The sequence below is a fragment of the Schistocerca americana genome, chromosome 2, assembly GCF_021461395.2.
Source record: "Schistocerca americana isolate TAMUIC-IGC-003095 chromosome 2, iqSchAmer2.1, whole genome shotgun sequence".
Lineage (NCBI taxonomy): Eukaryota > Metazoa > Arthropoda > Insecta > Orthoptera > Acrididae > Schistocerca > Schistocerca americana.
Window position 1 is genome coordinate 1,013,728,749 of NC_060120.1, and position 17,199 is coordinate 1,013,745,947.

Below are 17,199 nucleotides of genomic sequence, written 5' to 3' on the forward strand. Positions count from 1 at the left end.
ACAGCACTTGCCGCGAATAAGCTCAGCCTAAACGATATTCACATGTTTCTCTCCTTTACGTACCTTGAAGTCTCCAGCGTGATCTTCAAGTTTAAAGGAACTCGCGATCTCCTTCAGTTCAGGGTCGAGTATAGGTTGTCCGACGTGCCATAGGATCTGAAGAAGTCTCTTCTGCCTGAGGAGGAAGTCCTTGTCAGCTGCAAAATGAGATACAATGTGGTCAGTTTATTCATGCACAGTTGTTACACTATCTCGAATGATAGCATTAAAATAACGCGACTGAAACCGTTTCCTTATGTAATGCAACAATTTTTTAGAAAATCGATTTATGGTTTTTTATGTCACCGTTAGATGAGCGGTGGCTGTCGCAATGGCAGATAAAATAACATGAGATTAACAGGGGTATTAGGTAACAGAGAAAGCCATGATATTTAACAGAAACACTTTCTAATAGATTCCTTCCAGCGTGCAGAACTTGTCCGTGTTAGGTACATTAGATGACTTTTTAATATCAAAGGATACCTGAAGTTCCGTGGGTGTGTAACTACTGAGCATGTCGCTTGATACATTTTAAGTAAGCGCACTGAAAACTAGCAGCGTTACTGTACACCGATTATCCTCATACAAGCACACGATCGGAATACACACTGTTTTTGCCGTCCATTAGTGATCTCTGTGGCGTCGTATTACCAAGTCACAGCAGTATGAACCGTCAAGAGATGAAAACTTACGTTGGATTTGTATCTTCAAATCTAAAATCAGAAACAGTATTTCCAAAAATTTTAAAACAATTTTTGTCTTGTGGCTGTTCATAAGTAGGAATGGTATATGGCATATCTGTTCGTGAAAAACGTTTCTACCGTTGTTGGCGAGGATGCGAAAATTCACGAGAATAATCCACAAAAAAGATTGAACTTTATCATGAACGTAGTATTTAGAGCAAGTGAAATGGATGCTCATTAGAAATGACACTCCTTGCCACAGAGTGCAGACTATAATGACCGTCTGATATTAAGAACAGAGAGAATATTATCACTCGCTTCTGAAATATTCGTCGCAATGGAATAACGTTCTATGGTCATACGCCAACGTTGTGGAATAGCATGTATTCCCTGCCGGATAAAGCTCTTGTCCTGTAGGCGTAGCCATGTTTTCACTTCATGACTGACACTCTCATCATCTTCAAAGTCTGTTCCCCTTAGAGAATCCTTAAGCGGCCCGAAGAGATTGAAGTCCGAGGATGCCAGGTATGCGCCGTACGGTGGATGAGGCAATGATGTGCAACCCGAGTGTGGCTGATCATGAAGCTCTGTTTTTCCATTGCCGGCCGAAGTGGCCGTGCGGTTCTAGGCGCTGCAGTCTGGAACCGCGAGACCGCTACGGTCGCAGGCTCGAATCCTGCCTCGGGCATGGCTGTGTGTGATGTCCTTAGGTTAGTTAGGTTTAACTAGTTCTAAGTTCTAGGGGACTAATGACCTCAGAAGTTGAGTCCCATAGTGCTCAGAGCCATTTGAACCATTTTTTGTTTTTGTTTTTGCATTTACTGAGGCTGTAACTTTGTTTACCAATCAGCCACCTGTACTCCTATCAACTGCAGCATTGCCACAGACTGCAGAGAAACGTTTATAGATGTTTACCACGGTTTCTTTTTCTGTACACAAGAATTCAATAACAGCACGCTGCTTGTGACGTGAGTCCTATGTAGACGCCATTTTGACGCTTTACTAAAGATCTACCTTCTGCCAGAATGGCTCGAAACTTCACAGGCGTACAGAAGAAACATCAAATGTGAAGCACCAACAAGGAGATTTGTCTACGTATATTAATGGCATTTTGTAAAACAAATGTGGGTCATTACTTATTGAACGACCCTCTTGTCACACATGGTGCATGTGTGTGTGGGGGGTGGGGGGGGGGGGGTGGAGGGGAGGAGAAGGAAATCGGCCGTGTCCTTTCATTGGAAACATCCCGGCATTTAACTGAAGCGACCTAGAGGAATCACGGAGAATCTAGATAGTCTTCCAGAATGCGAGTTCAGAGTGGGACAAGTTACTCGATTTTCCGTGACGTCGTCAAAATGATGTAGTTGGATGAAGTAACAAACTAAACAATTACAGATAACTTTAAAACTAAGGCAGCCACAGCTAAAGCAGTTATAAATAAATAGTTGACTTTTAATACGGTGTAACCGTGTTTACATACAGATGTTAAAAACTTAAAATATAAAACTAAACGAAAAGACCAATAGTCCGCAATACCTGTATTTATTGAAGTCGATTAGAGACTGACACATCAGGTTTCTCAATTTTTGAGATGCATCCTCTGGTGACTAGAATGCTACGTCGTATAGTATATGGAGCTATTACAGTATGCCGCAGAGTAACATTTGGCATGGCTAGGCAAAGTTCTCAGTCTTCTTCAGTTGATCAAACCATCGTCATTGATGAATGTTCAGTCTGAGTTAAAATATCGGTGGACTGTCATCCCTTAAGCGATTAAAACATGTTCCTGTGGGCCTGTGCCGAGCACCGTGCGTTGCTCGATATAGGTCCACAAGTCAAATCGTGACCGCTCGTCGGTATTTTAACACAGACTGGACATTGATTACTGATGATGGTTTTACCAGCTGAAGAAGGCTGAGAACTTGTCCTAGACACGCCAACTGCTACTCTGTGGCATTCATATATATATATATATATATATATATATATATATATATATATATATATATATATATATAAAGTTGAAAAACCGGTTGCCTGAGTATCTAATCGATTTCAATAGTTACAGTTGTTGCGGACTATTGGACTTTTAATACAGGTTTATATTTGAACTGTTTTAAGTGGCGTATGTGACCACTGCTACACTGTATGAATAGTCAATGAATTACGTAAAACTAAGTAGTATTGGAAAGAGCTGGAAAGAAAAATAGTTCCTAGAGTGAATATTGTTAGAAGGGTCACATTAAGGACAGACAGGAAGATACTTTGGGACAGTTTACTTGCTTCGTAAGCAGCGACAGAGTAGATAGTATGAGAGCAGGAAAACCTGCAACACATAAAACAAACTATTTATATTGGTGGGTGTAGTGGGAGCTAAGTGAACAAATTTTGTTTGGTTGAAAGTAGGGTATTAAATTAATACAAGGACAGAACACATAGCCGTGCGGGATTAGCCGAGCGGTCTAGGGCGCTGCAATCATGGGCTGTGCGGCTGGTCCCGGCGGAGCTTCGAGTCCTCCCTCGGGCCTGGGTGTGGGTGTTTGTCCTTGGGATAGTTTAGGTTAAGTAGGGTGTAAGCTTAGGGACTGATGACGTTAGCAGTTAAGTCCCGTAGGGTTTCACACACATTTGAACATTTTTGAACAGAACAAATAAAGGAAGACGTCAGTAAAATGTTGATGGAGGAAAATGCATTGGGTCAGGAACAAACGACGAATTTGAGTTATACCTCTGGTAGCTATTTGCAGCAACACAACGGGCGGATGTCACGGGGTTGTTGGAAGCTGACTTACCAGCGACGTGCGGTGCAGGGTTGATGGTGGCAGAGGCCAGGCCCAGAAGGGCTAGAGCGGCCAGCAGCAGTGGCACGGCGGTCCTCATGGTGCTCGTCGTATCCTGTGCGTCTACGCCGAGTCGACGGTAGGCGTGCGCCGGCGCCCGCTTTTATACGAAAGGCGAGCGGGTGTTGACGTGCGCCGCGCAGCCTCTTCTGCCCCCCTCCCCGCGGGCCAGCCACACGTGGCCCCAGCTACTTCCTGATAACTCAAGCCACTAGCCCTCGGCTCATGTTTTGCTCCTAGCCGACACAGTTCCTATGTTTCACACGTGTCCCTGTGATATAGTAGCGCTGGGAAACTACTCCGGACTTAGAATCTCAAATGGTCCGTCTCGAGAAAAGCAAAATCTCTGTACAATTTACGCCATTTATAAGTCTAATTTACAGTCTTCATCTTGTGGCACAGGTTAACCACTATGTTCCAATTACTATTATTGTTGTTGTGGTGGTTTGATGCAGCTCTCCATGCTACTCTATCCTCTGCAAGCCTCTTCATCTCCGAATAAGTATTGCAACTTACATCCTTCTAAATCTGCTTAGTGCATTCATCTCTTGTTCTCCCTCTGTTATTTTTACCCTCACCGCTTCCCACCAATACTACATTGGTGATCTATTGATGCCTCAGCATGTGTCCTACCAACCGAGACCTTCTTCTAGTCAAGTTGTGCCACAATTTACTCTTCTCCCCAATTCTATTCAGTACCTCCTCATTAGTCACGTGATCTACCCATCTAATCTTCTGCATTCTTATGTACATCACATTTCGAAAGCTTCTATTCTCTTCTTGTCTAAGCTATTCATCATCCATGTTTCACTTCACACATGGCTACACTCCAAACAAATAATTTCAGAAAATACTTCCTGACACTTATTTCTATACTCGATGTTAACAAATTTCCCTTCTTCAGAAACGCTTTTCTTGCCGTAGCCAGTCTTCATTTTATATCCTCTCTGCTTCGACCATCATCAGTCATTTTGCTCCCCAAATTGTAGCCGTCCGCGGTGACCCAGCGGTTATAGGCGCTTCAGTCCGGGACTGCGTGACTGCTACGGTCGCAGGTTCGAATCCTGTCTCGTGCATGGATTTGTGTGATTTCCTTAGGTTCTAAGTTCTAGGGGACTGATGATCTCAGATGTTAAGTCCCGTAGTGCTCAGAGCCATTTGAACCAACCAAAATTGTAAAACTCATCTACTACTTTAAATGTCTCATTTCGTCATCTGATATCCTCAGCATCACCTGATCTCCATTATCCTCGTTTTGCTTTTGTTGATGTTCATCTTATATCCTCCTTTAAGACATTGTCCATTCCGTTCAGGTGCTCTTCCAGGGATTTTTCTGTCTGTGATAGAATTACAAAGTCCTCGCAAACCTCGTTGCTTCTATTTCTTACCCATGGATTTTAACTCCTAGTCCAAATTTTTCTTTTGTTTCCTTTACTGCTTGCTCAATATACAGACTTAATAACATCGGGGATAGGCTGCAGCCCTGTCTCACTCCCTTCTCAACCACTGCTTTCCTTTCATGCCCCTCAACTCTTATAACTGCCATCTGGTTTCTATACAAATAGTAAATAACCTTTAGCTCTCTGTATTTTACACCTGCCACCTTGAGAATATGAAACAGGCTATTACAGTCAACATTGCCTTTCTTATTATTATTGTTATTATCATCGTTACTGGGACCGAATTCTCAAAGTAAGTGGAAGACCTTAATCTGTCATTTGGCAATGTTTTTCTCGAGCAACATCAAAATTGCACACTATTTTCTGCAACGTGCTTCAAGTTTCCTCCTTGGTTGGGTAGTAGAGCTTGTGAGAACATTTAAGCTGTTATTTTTTCTTTTTTGTCAACAGACTCCAGGCTGGTTTGATGCAGCCCGCTACGAATTCCTCTCCTGTGCCAATCCCTTCGTCTCAGAGCACCACTTGCAGCGTACGTTCTCAATTATTTGTTCGTGTATTCCAGTGTCTGTCTTCCTCTAAATGCTTTGCCCTCTACAGCTCCTTCTATTACCTGATGTCTTAACAATTGTCTTATCATCATGTTCTTTCTTTTTTGTGCCAGTATTTTCAACAGATCCCTTTTCTCACCGATTCTGCGGAGAACTTCCTCATTCCTTACCTTATCAGTCCAGATAATTTTCAACCTTCTTTTGTAACACCACATCTCAAATGCTTCGATTCTCTTCTGTTCCGATTTTCCCACAGTCCATGGCTCACTAACATACAATGCTCTCCTCCGAACGCACATTCTCAGAAATTTCTTCCTCAAATCAAGGCCTGTGTTAGATACTAGTAAACTTTTCTTGGCCAGGAATGCCCTTTTTTGCCATTGCGAGTCTGCTTTTTATGTCCCCCTTGCTCCGTCCCTCAGTGGCTATTTTGCTGCCTGTGTAGCAGAATTCCTTAATTTCATCTATTTCGTAATCATCGATCCTGATGTTAAATTTCTAGCTGTTCACATTTCTGCTACTTCACACTACTTTCGTGTTTCTTCGATTTACTCTCAATCCAAATCCTGCACTCATTAGACTGCTCGTTCCATTCAGCAGATCTTGTATTTCTTCTTCACTTTCAGTGGGGATAGCAAGGTCATCAGCAAATCTCATAAGTAATATCCTTTCATTATGAATTTTAATTCCACTCTTGAACCTTTCTTTTATCTCCGTCATTGGTTTCACTGACGACAGAAATGTCATCAGCAAATATCGTCAGTAATATCCTTTTCTCTTGAATTTTAACTTCATTCTTGAACCCGTCTTCTATTTCCATCATTCCTTCTTCGATGTATAGATTCAAGAGTAGGGGCGAAAGACTGCATCCCTGTCTTACACCCTTTTTAATCCGAGCACTTCGTCCTTGGTCTTCCACTCTTATTATTTTTTTGGCTCCTGTTTTATGTTACTGGAATTTCTCTATAGACCAGGAGGAGAAGCAGTCAGTAACTCCTGTGCTATTGAATCAATATGATATCGCAGTTTTTGTCACTGGCCGTAGTAAGGGGCAAAAGGGAAGATGTAGTCTTTGATCTCAGGGATACTCGACTGGAAAATGCGCAAAATATGGAACTGTTTTGCGCTCTGTTGAAAAAAGGAATTGTTTTAAGACAATTTTCGTGCAACAGTGTAAAAGACTATTTTCTGAACCGCAGGAACAACATTGCAGTACTTTTATTGTAGCGTTTCTGGGCAATGATTCTTACAGGTGAGTACTGTGTTGTAGAACAATTTATGTAAAATGCTTCGCGTGGCCATATACATCTAATTTAAGTAACTTAATACTTTTTCTTCACAATGTTTCTATGTAGTCTATTATCCTTTTGGCGATCTTTTCTAGTAGTCCTTTGAGATGACCAAAGAATTTCATTCGACTTTCCTAAGCGTCAGTTTCAGTTTTTGAAAACTTTTCTGATGCTTTGATTGATTGTAGCCTATAATCTTTTTGGGTATGTCTTGCTCCTAAAATTTGAGTAATATCCATTCTCTCCTCTTTTCTGATTTCTTCAAATTCGTGTTTTCTGTAAAACCTGTGTTTCTCTTGCGTAGAGAATTTTTGGGTTTATGACTATGTTGTAGTGCCGAATTTTTGTCTGTCTAGACGAGGATTTCTTGTTGCAGATGTTTTGAACCAACCCTAATCTTTTTTCAATTTTTTTTTGCGTTAAGATGTTTTTAAGTCTCGTCGGTGGATGAGTTCCCCCGAGGTATTTTAATTTGTTTTGTTTTCAGGCTAGCGATTTCCGTCTTTGAAAATCAGTTTTCAGCGAAGAGATTTGTAACCCTACTTTTTCTGTACATTCCTTAAGTATCTCAATCTGTCTGACGGCAGTCTGTTTATCATTATGATTATTATTGTTGTTGTAATTATTATTATTATTATTTCATTACTAAGATGAGGAGAAAGCTGTTAAGTTTCAGTCTTCAGAGATTCAAAGCATCTCTCATTTTTTCCTCCGTCAGTTCTTTTTCTTTCTTCAGTCTGTCGGTGACTTCATTTTCTGGTAGAACTTTTCATTTACAAATTCGTTGTCTGTGTTTCTGTTAAAAATGCCTGAAGCACTTAACTATGCCTTTATAAGACCTTTTCACAAGCTGTATCCAGGTTACAGTTCTGATTGTCCTACGTACATCGCAATTTTGTCAGTGGCTACTGTTGTTGTGAGTCTGTAGATACTGTCATAAAATTTTAGTCTTAATTTCTCTGAACTCTGCCATGAGAATCGATAATTTTTCGAGGTTGTATTTTAACGTTGTTTTGATATTGCATACTTGTTATAAACAATTCCTACTTCTGAGGAATCCCGCTTAGTACTCGCGAATTTTATGATCGAGTTGCTTCATGGAGAAGGGATACCGACAATTTTATATGTAACCCGAAAAAGGGATGATCTGATATTTTTGAGTTTAAGGATATCCCCGAAGATCCTTTTGTGCGAGGGTTGTGATGATTCAGTGTGGGTGTAAGTGGAGATTTCCATAGGGAATTTTGAGCTGTGCAAGCGACAGCTGAAGAAATCAGATATATATCGTGCCAGTTTTTCCTGTTTGGTCAAGACGAACCTTCCGTCTCATTTCTTGAAACGTGAATTTTAAGTGTATATTCTCGGATTATTCATGCAAAAGTACGACCACAACTCCTCATCACGTTAGGATGCGGTTGGATCTCGACCATTCCCAAGGAGGAAGATCAAACCCAGCTAAGTTTTTTCATTGGAGTTTGACTTAGTTGGTAGATCTTACAGCTAATCGGTGATATCGAAACCTTCTGGGACCCTACGATAGACAGACGGTGGATAGCGTGACTTCTAGATTTATAGCTGCCTTATCGAAAAATTTTCACCTTAGTAGCTATTCCTCAAACACATGGAGGAGCATTACTGGACAGCAAAAGCGACCACCGTAGGGAAGCAGACCTGACAGTGCTAGTAACAGCCCTCATGGCCTCATTTGGACATATATATATCGTAAATATATGTGCACTGTTTCCCCATAAGGACCACGATATTTAGCATGTGAGTACACGAGTGAAATTGCAGCACTGCAAAGAGTTTCTGCATTTCGTATCCATCTGTAATTGCCTATATGGTGGAGTGGATTTATCGTCAGTCCAGCTACATCGCCAGGTTTGATCAAGAGTGACAGGTTGGTATTTAGGGAAGTGGTTGTGGGGAACTATGATCCTACTAGATAGATTGCTACGTTATTCTTGATTATGCAAAAGGAACGCAGTGACCCATGTTTTGCTTGGGTATGGCTGGAGTCTCCATTATGCAGTTTCCACAATTTTCAAGGAGGCTTCTTCCATGTCCACATGTGCTCCGATCAAGGAAATACAGTTACGTTTTAACGTATCTTCGACGTTTGCGCAATTAGGATTAGTTGATGGGTTGATCTGGGGGGAGGGGTTCAAACAGCGAGCTCATCGGTCGCGTCGGATTAGGGAAGGATGAGAAAGGCCGAAGCGACCTTTCAAAGGAACTATCCTGACATCGGCCTGAAGTGATTTAGGGAAATCACGGAATATCTGAATCAGGATGGCTGGACGCGAGTTTGAACCGCTGTCCTCCCGTGTGCGGGTCCATTGCGCTAGCACCATTAGGACAGAGCACAAACTCAGACAGGCATAATGGCGGAAATAGCCACGTCAACTTAGAATTGGCTGGCAGCGACTTCGGCGAAACGCGGTGAACTGTGGGGAAAGGACTCTAGTACCTTACCAAGCGCACTCCTTCACTCGGTATGCTTCCTGTGCTGCCAGTTCCCAGCTTGGACGCCAGGAGCTATCACATCATTCGGGTTTGTGTACCTTGAAAAACTACCTCTGGAAAGTACGTTAACTTTTATTCTCAAAAAAATCAATGTTTCCATGTTCCTGTTTCGTGATTCACGAATGCCACGCCTACCGCAGTGACCGAGCAGTACTAGGAGCTTCAGTCTGGAACCACGTTGCTCCTGCGGTCGCAGGTTCGAATCCTGCCTCTGGCATGGATATGTGTGACGTCCTTAGGTTAGTTAGGTTTAAGTAGTTGTAAGTTCTAGGGGATTGATGACCTCAGATGATAAGTCCTATAGTGCTCAGAGCCATTTGAACGAATGGCACGAAAACAGTCCACTTTTCCCTCGTGAAGGTCCTAGGCGATGCGACTTGTCACTACTTTTCGTAAACATGGCTCGTAGAGATGTAAACTTCTCTAGTTGTGTGTTGAACATAGTGGTTCAGTGAAATCAACTGGATCAGAATCTTAAAGGGATAGTTGCTGTAATGAATAAGCTGTACAAGGCAGCTGATTTGCGAGATGAACAAGTAGATGGCGTAGAGGGAAAGATGAAACACGACTTAATCGCTAGTTTCAAAGGGCACTGAGAACAGACAAATAACAAAAGAAAACTACTCAGCAGAAGAAGTGTTTGGTTTCATTTAAGAAGATATATAAATATCATATGCGTTACGAAAATTCGAAGTTTTTCTAATATCACTGCCTGTTAAAGATGTGTATGCTGTACAGCAGTTGTTGTTGTTGTTGTGGTCTTCAGTCCTGAGACTGGGTTGATGCAGCTCTCCATGCTACTCTATCCTGTGCAAGCTTCTTCATCTCCAAGTACCTACTGCAACCTACATCCTTCTGAATCTGCTTAGTGTATTCATCTCTTGGTCTCCCTCTACGATTTTTACCCTCCACGCTGCCCTCCAATGCTAAATTTGTGATCCCTTGATGCCTCAAAACATGTCCTACCAACCGATCCCTTCTTCTAGTCAAGTTGTGAAGCAAACTTCTCTTCTCCCCAATCCTATTCAATACCTCCTCATTAGTAACGTGATCTACCTACCTTATCTTCAGCATTCTTCTGTAGCACCACATTTCGAAAGCTTCTGTTCTCTTCCTCTCCAAACTAGTTATCGTCCATGTTTCACTTCCATACATGGCTACACTCCATACAAATACTTTCAGAAACGACTTCCTGACACTTAAATCTATACTCGATGTTAACAAATTTCTCTTCTTCAGAAACGATTTCCTTGCCATTGCCAGTCTACATTTTATTTCCTCTCTACTTCGACCATCATCAGTGATTTTACTCCCTAAATAGCAAAACTCCTTTACTACTTTAAGTGTCTCATTTCCAAATCTAATACCCCCAGCCTCACCCGATTTAATTTGACTACATTCCATTATCCTTGTTTTGCTTTTGTTGATGTTCATCTTATATCCTCCTTTCAAGACACTGTTCATTCCGTTCAACTGCTCTTCCAAGTCCTTTGCTGTCCCTCACAGAATTACAATGTCATCGGCGAACCTCAAAGTTTTTACTTCTTCTCCATGAATTTTAATACCTGCTCCGAATTTTTCTTTTGTTTCCTTTGCTGCTGTATGAGTAGCTAATTGGAGAGGGTGTGTGTGTAGTGTAGTATTGTTTGCGTTTTTATGGGTGAGTACCATAAAAAACAAAGACACGTTAGGGAACTTGATTCAGTCAAACAGCCTAAGCCTCTAGGCCACACTGAGGTGTTCGACAGCTTAGCGGCCGCATCTGATCGACATATGACCGTATGTTGTGAACTACAGTTGGTTGTTTAGCCTGTGACGTTGGAGAACAGTCCAATGATCAGTCTCTTTACCCGAGTTCTGGCTCCGGAACGCCCTATACTTGCAATGTTAAAATAACGCTTATAAATTACATCTTTCCTCACAAAGTATTTGAGGTAGGAAGTTGAACTTTTTACAGTTTATTTATTGGAATATGGGCTACAACTTAACACAGGGATTTTGCAAAATTTTAGTTCAGTTATTGAAGACGATTTTTTTTCAATTGTAATGAAAATTCACAACATTTTTTTGCAATTTTTATATATATATATTCAAAAATATACAGTTTTTTGGAAAAAGGCTGTGTTAAATTATGCAGAAGGTACTGTGTAACATTTACTGAAAGTTTGAAACAAATATGTTTAGAAGATCCTTAGAAAACATGTAATTAGTATGAGAAAATAAAAGTTTTGGTAATCGAGCGACAAAGATTGGATTAACTTTTTAGTACATTCCAGGTCCATAGGATGGATTATCTTCATCCGCTGCAAATTCCTCCTCCAGCTTCCTCTTGTTGCTCCTCCTGTTTACTCTTGCTTGTATTTTGTATTTCTAGACTCTTTACAGCCCTGTCTGCAGCCCGAAGGCGTTCCTTGTCTAAAGCAAGCATCGCTCGTTGTTGTGTTCGTAGATTTTGCCACCATTTTCTTCAGTTGCAGTTACTGCAACACTGTTCCAAAAGGTGGTCATATATGAACACTTATCACATTTCAGTTGTATTTCACTAGCAAGTCCTACGTGCTTTATTATGGAGAGTTCCAGACCAACTTCACTACAATGAATACATCTTACACAGTTTGAAAAAATTCCTTTGAGAACCGACATATCAAATATTTCATTCACATCCGATTCGCCCATAAAACATTCATAGTTTTCACTCATTGAACCAAGCTTCTTCTGTGAAGTATTTTCTTTCCCACTTTGACTGCTATGGGCAGGTGTACTTGAGAGGTTAGGTTCACTCACTTGGTTATCGTCTTTATTGTTTACAGTAATAACACATACCTTTGGCTTTCCAACATTTCTCCTTTTCTTAAAAGCCTTCAGAGGATTTCTAATAACTTTACTTTTCTCATTATTATACTTCTACAAAACAGAGACTCAAGAAACAGAATTAATTACGAATATTTTCGAGATAACGACAGAGTAAATAAACATGAAACAATCGACAATCACACCAGCGATATATATTGAACCATCACAGGTTAGCCACAACACATAATTTATCTCACATCACTAAAATGTACCTGATGAACACGGACGTTAATAATAACACCATTTGACAGCAGTTTAACAGCGCCACAGTGGGTCACGCCCATGTAGAACACATTTCAAAAAAAATTTAAAAATAGTTGTAGTCCTCGGAATTGAATAAATTATATATCTATTAAAAGGTAATAGTCTGCAGATTCAGAAAACACAAAAAAGTAAAAATTGAACTTTTCATGATTTTGAGTCTTTCCGGAGCCCCTTAAATAATACGCGTGTACGCGTGAAACATCTCAGTATCGCTGTGGAAAGGTGTGGAAAATAATCTGCCTCTCAATGAACCGATAGGACTTAGGTATGGAGCAATGTTGACCATTCCTTCTGTTTACGTTCTACTTTTGAGTCAGCAATTATTAGTGTATCACCTGATGGTGCGAAAATTCAGTCATTAAGTCTTGAATCATTCCCAAAATGTCATGACACCTATATCGACGTATTCAAGTGTGTCAATGTTAGATGATAATCTTTCACTTATTGGAAAAGAGCAGAAATGTTTTTTGTCGCAGGCATCTCGTCTGTTGTAATGATCGTTTGTAGCAACTAACTTTCAAGCACGCCCAACCAGATCTCTCTAATCTGTTGCCCAAAAGCAACACAGGCCATATAAATTTGAAAAATTTTAATTCCGACTGCTTGACACTTCATTCTGACTGTCTAACGTCCTGAGACTTGAAGTTCCCGCTGTTATTTCCCTCAGCGCAACACTAAATCAGCGACAATTTATTAGTAAAATCAGTTCATAAGGTTATCTGCTTCAAGTTTCTAGATATAAAAGTGCTTCTTCTGTTACTGTACTACAGGCTCACTGGTTTATTTATACAATAATTTTTATTTCATGCCTGTATTGCGTTGGTTTCTTGCGCCATATCTGTCGAGGTAAACATAGATAACATCAGAAGTTACTTATTACATATACGAGTGCGATTTGCAACAGTTAAAACATTTGATCATAACGCCATCAAACAGATAAACAAGTTTAATAATTCCGTAACTAGCGATTTACATGGGTTAAGGTACGTACTTACCGATTTTTCCAGGAAAGCAGGAATTAAGAAGCGATTCTAGAGTTGGGTTTAACCCCCAGTCCACAGCGAGGTCGTAACAGATTAATTACAGGTTCGAACTGGCAGAAAATCAGCCTATTCAGTATGAAAAGAGTCATTCAGGCATTCGCCTTAAATCATCTAAAGTAGCTACAGAAAATCTAAATGTCGACACCTGGATAAGAATATCAGGTCTGAAAACTTAGTTTTCAATCACATTGTCACATCATTCAGGAGCCTTTGAACTCATTTTTAGTTTTGAATTTTAAATTCTTAATAATAAGATGTTCTAAAATGTGTTAAGAGATTCCGTGTGCAGAGGATACGTAATTACCTGTATTTGCTGTTAATTATGTACCGTCTTATGCTGGAAAACTAGCATTTCTATTCGACATTAGCAAAAGACACAACTGGAGGAATAGGTCGACCCATATTTGGCATCAAGCAAGATATATATTTTTTATCTTCTTCGGGATAACATACAGTTTTCTTATGGGGAGGCTACAGCGTTTAAAGTTCTTTTTGGAAAATTTGATTCCTGTTGGCCATCCGTAGCTTCACTAAATTGATCGGGGGCATCTGCTCATTCTTCTACCGAGCAAGACGGATGAATCTAATGACCATGTTTGTCCACTTTAATTTTCTCTAAGGAACGGGACTTGTATTGCCCCCTCCCTGCCCCCCAAACACACACACATACAAACTAATACACCTTCACTCGTTCAAGTAATGAAGTACTCATTATAATCTTTTTATTATCACTAATTCGATTTCATACATAATTCTGCAACTCTTGCGTTTCAAAAGTTCAAAAAATTGTGGTAGATTGTGTCAGTTAAGGTTTTCTTGTACCTATTGCTCAATCGTTACACAATTGCTTAATTTGTATTTCGTTGTTCACTGTTTCGACAGACGTGTTTTGAACATAAATTCCATTACCTAACTATCAGAGGTCTGAGTTAGCCACATTATGATTTCTAAAATGGTTAATTTCCTAAAAGCTGTTAACGCCCTCCACACAAGTTTATCGGAAGGAAGTGCAGAGGGCACTTTATGGGGGTCAGCCACTGTTGTCCTCGTTTCATCTCCCAGTGTCGAGCCGATAAAGGGCAATGGGTCTCCTCGTGTTTGGCCCACGGTCAGCTCCAGCTGATAGCGGTTTCGGAGCTTCCCACGCGCCGAGGACAATGGCTTCACTGCGGCACGTGTGCCTCCACAACAGTAAAACAGCGTACATCTTCACTTAAGCTGATCAAAAGTTCAGTTTTCTACACTTTGCGACTTTCGTACCGAATACACAAGTCAGGTAGCCCGTATTTCCTAAAATACTCAGGTTCCACGTTCGATGAAAGCATTTACCCCGTTTGCTCGTAACTCGTTAAATTTAGTCTACGTGGTAAATAATACATATTTAAGGGCCTTCGATTCGTCTAAATACCCTAAACTAAGACTAAAACTAAACTACGTCCAAAGGGCCTTGGAAGCCCCTAGGGTACCGCCCGGTCGCCGTGTCATACTTAGCCTACAGGCGCCACCTGATGCTGACATGGAGGGGCATGTGGTCAGCACACCGCACTCGCGGCCGTATGTCAGTTTACGGGACCGGAGCCGCTACTTCTCAATCAAGTAGCTCGTCAGTTTGACTCACAACGGCTGAGTGCAGCCCTTGCCAACAGCGCTCTGCAGACTGGATGGTCACCCATCAAAGTGCTAGACCAGCCCGACAGCGCTTAACTTCGGTGATCTGACGGGAACCGGCGTTTCCACTGGGGCAAAGCCGTTGACCGTCTTAGTACCCAGGGATTGCAATTTGGAACAACTTAGTTTCGGGCCATAAAAGAGAAAACGTTGCTGGGAACGAGAACAAGGAACTTCGTTTTATTAACAGAAGACGTGGAAGACGCTAATCAGCCTGCCTGCACTACACTTGTCCGTCCTGTGCTAAACCAGAAAGGACTGACAAGTGACGTCGAAAAAGTTGAAAGAAGACCAGCTCGTTTTGTATTATCATGAAATATGGGACGGAGTTCTATCTATTGCTTGAGACTTTGTCCAGCAGTTTGCTCAGGGTCGGCACTGTTACAATCGGGTTTGGCATGGTTAATTCGAAGGGGTGGCCTGATACCCTTCCTGCCGCCACCCCATACCCCCCCCCCCCCCCCGAACGGAATCAGTGTACCACAGCTGTCTGCATTTAGTGTAAATCGTGAAATAGTGCGGACGTGTTGCGAGTCGTGTAACTCAGGCGGGACATGGGGACCAGCCAGGTATTCACCTAGTGGGATGTGGAAAACCGCCTAAATATCACATTCAGGCTGGCTGGCACACCGGCCTTCGTCGTTAATCCGCTCGGCGGATTCGTACTGGGGTCGGCGAGCCCACCCGAGTCCAGAAAGCAGCGCAAATATGGGACGGAGTATTACGGACATTATTTGCGAGGTAGGAAGAGGCGTTTCTAGCTGCGGCGAAATCTTCTTACAGAATTTTAATCACCATCTTTCTCCTCCAGGGGTGAAATTATTTTCTTGATTCCCATTTACACAGGGAGAAATTACCATCGCTTTACAGTAAGAGAAATCGGAGTTACCATGGAAGGTTTTAGATGTTCATTTTTTCCATATGGCATTCAAGAGTGGAACGGTGGAGAAATTGAAAGTGGTTCTGTAAAGACTCTGCCAGGCACTTGTATGTCATTTGCAGAGTAGTAACGTACATTCAGATTCAGAATCGACAAATTAGCCATGATGTCCCCATAAGAGACATGAATACCGGTGTATTGTGTGTTGAACTGGTGACCTAGAAACGACGGAGAGGCTTCGTCCCGCCGTAGCCCTCAGTGGTACACAACCCCACGATAGGCCACAGCAGTCCAGCCACCCCACACCAAACCCCAGGGTTATTGTGCGTTTCGGCCCCCAGTGCCCTCCCCCCCCCCCCTCCCCCGCCTCCAGTAGCAACCTCTCATACCGGACGAGTGTAACCCCAAATGTTTGCGTGGTAGAGTAACTATGGTGGAGACTGTGTTTGCGCAGCAATCGCCGACATAGTGTATCTGAGGCGGAATAAGTGGAACCAGCCCACATTCGCCGAGGAAGATGGAAAACCATCCACAGGCTGGCCGGCACACCGGACCTCGACACTAATCCGCCTGGCGGATTTGTTATGGGGACCGGCACGCCTTCCCACGCGGCTAGCCGGGCGGGCATTGAATACTGGTACACAAACTGTGCATCAGTTCCGACGTGTGGAATGTAAAACGCTCAAAGCTAGCCGTGTGCAGTTGCCTACCAGCTCCTCTCAAGGTTGGGAAGTAAGGCCGGTATTACACTATCAAATTTCTTTGTCAAAGATTTGATCAAAGATGTGATCCAATATTACGTCCAATATATTTGATAAAGATCTTTCAAGTAGCGCTAGAGGGGGTATTACACTGTCATCAAAGTTTTCGTCAAAGTTCAAGATGGCTGACAACAACTTGTTACAACCGCAGCAGTTCTACGTACTCAAATTGCATTGTGTGCACATGCGGAAAAGAAGTGGGGGAAAAAATGGAACCATACATACGAGGTTGACAGTCTTAAAAGTCCTGGGATTACAAGTTGATAATAAATTCAGTTGGGAGGAGCACACCACAGAACTGCAGAAAGGCCTTAACAAATCTGTATTTGCAATTCGAGGGTTAGCAGACATAGGAAACATAAAAATGAAAAAGCTTGCATACTTTCATTCCATAATGTCATATGG

General features: G+C 41.8%; 1 protein-coding gene and 1 pseudogene across 1 annotated transcript in view; both read right to left on the reverse strand.

Moving 5' to 3' along the window:
- Window positions 1-3,660, reverse strand: part of LOC124594628 — a 53,699-nt gene extending 50,039 nt beyond the window's left edge. The window contains exons 1-2 of the mRNA XM_047132997.1: window positions 3,515-3,660; window positions 64-197 (exon numbers count right to left, since the gene is read on the reverse strand). Of these exons, the coding sequence (XP_046988953.1) occupies window positions 64-197; window positions 3,515-3,602 (222 nt within the window). The 5' untranslated portion in view covers window positions 3,603-3,660. The remainder of the gene's footprint in view (window positions 1-63; window positions 198-3,514) is intronic.
- Window positions 3,661-15,122: 11,462 nt separating this feature from the next.
- On the reverse strand, window positions 15,123-15,240 carry LOC124597173 (annotated as a pseudogene).
- Between the last annotated feature and the right edge of the window lie 1,959 nt (window positions 15,241-17,199).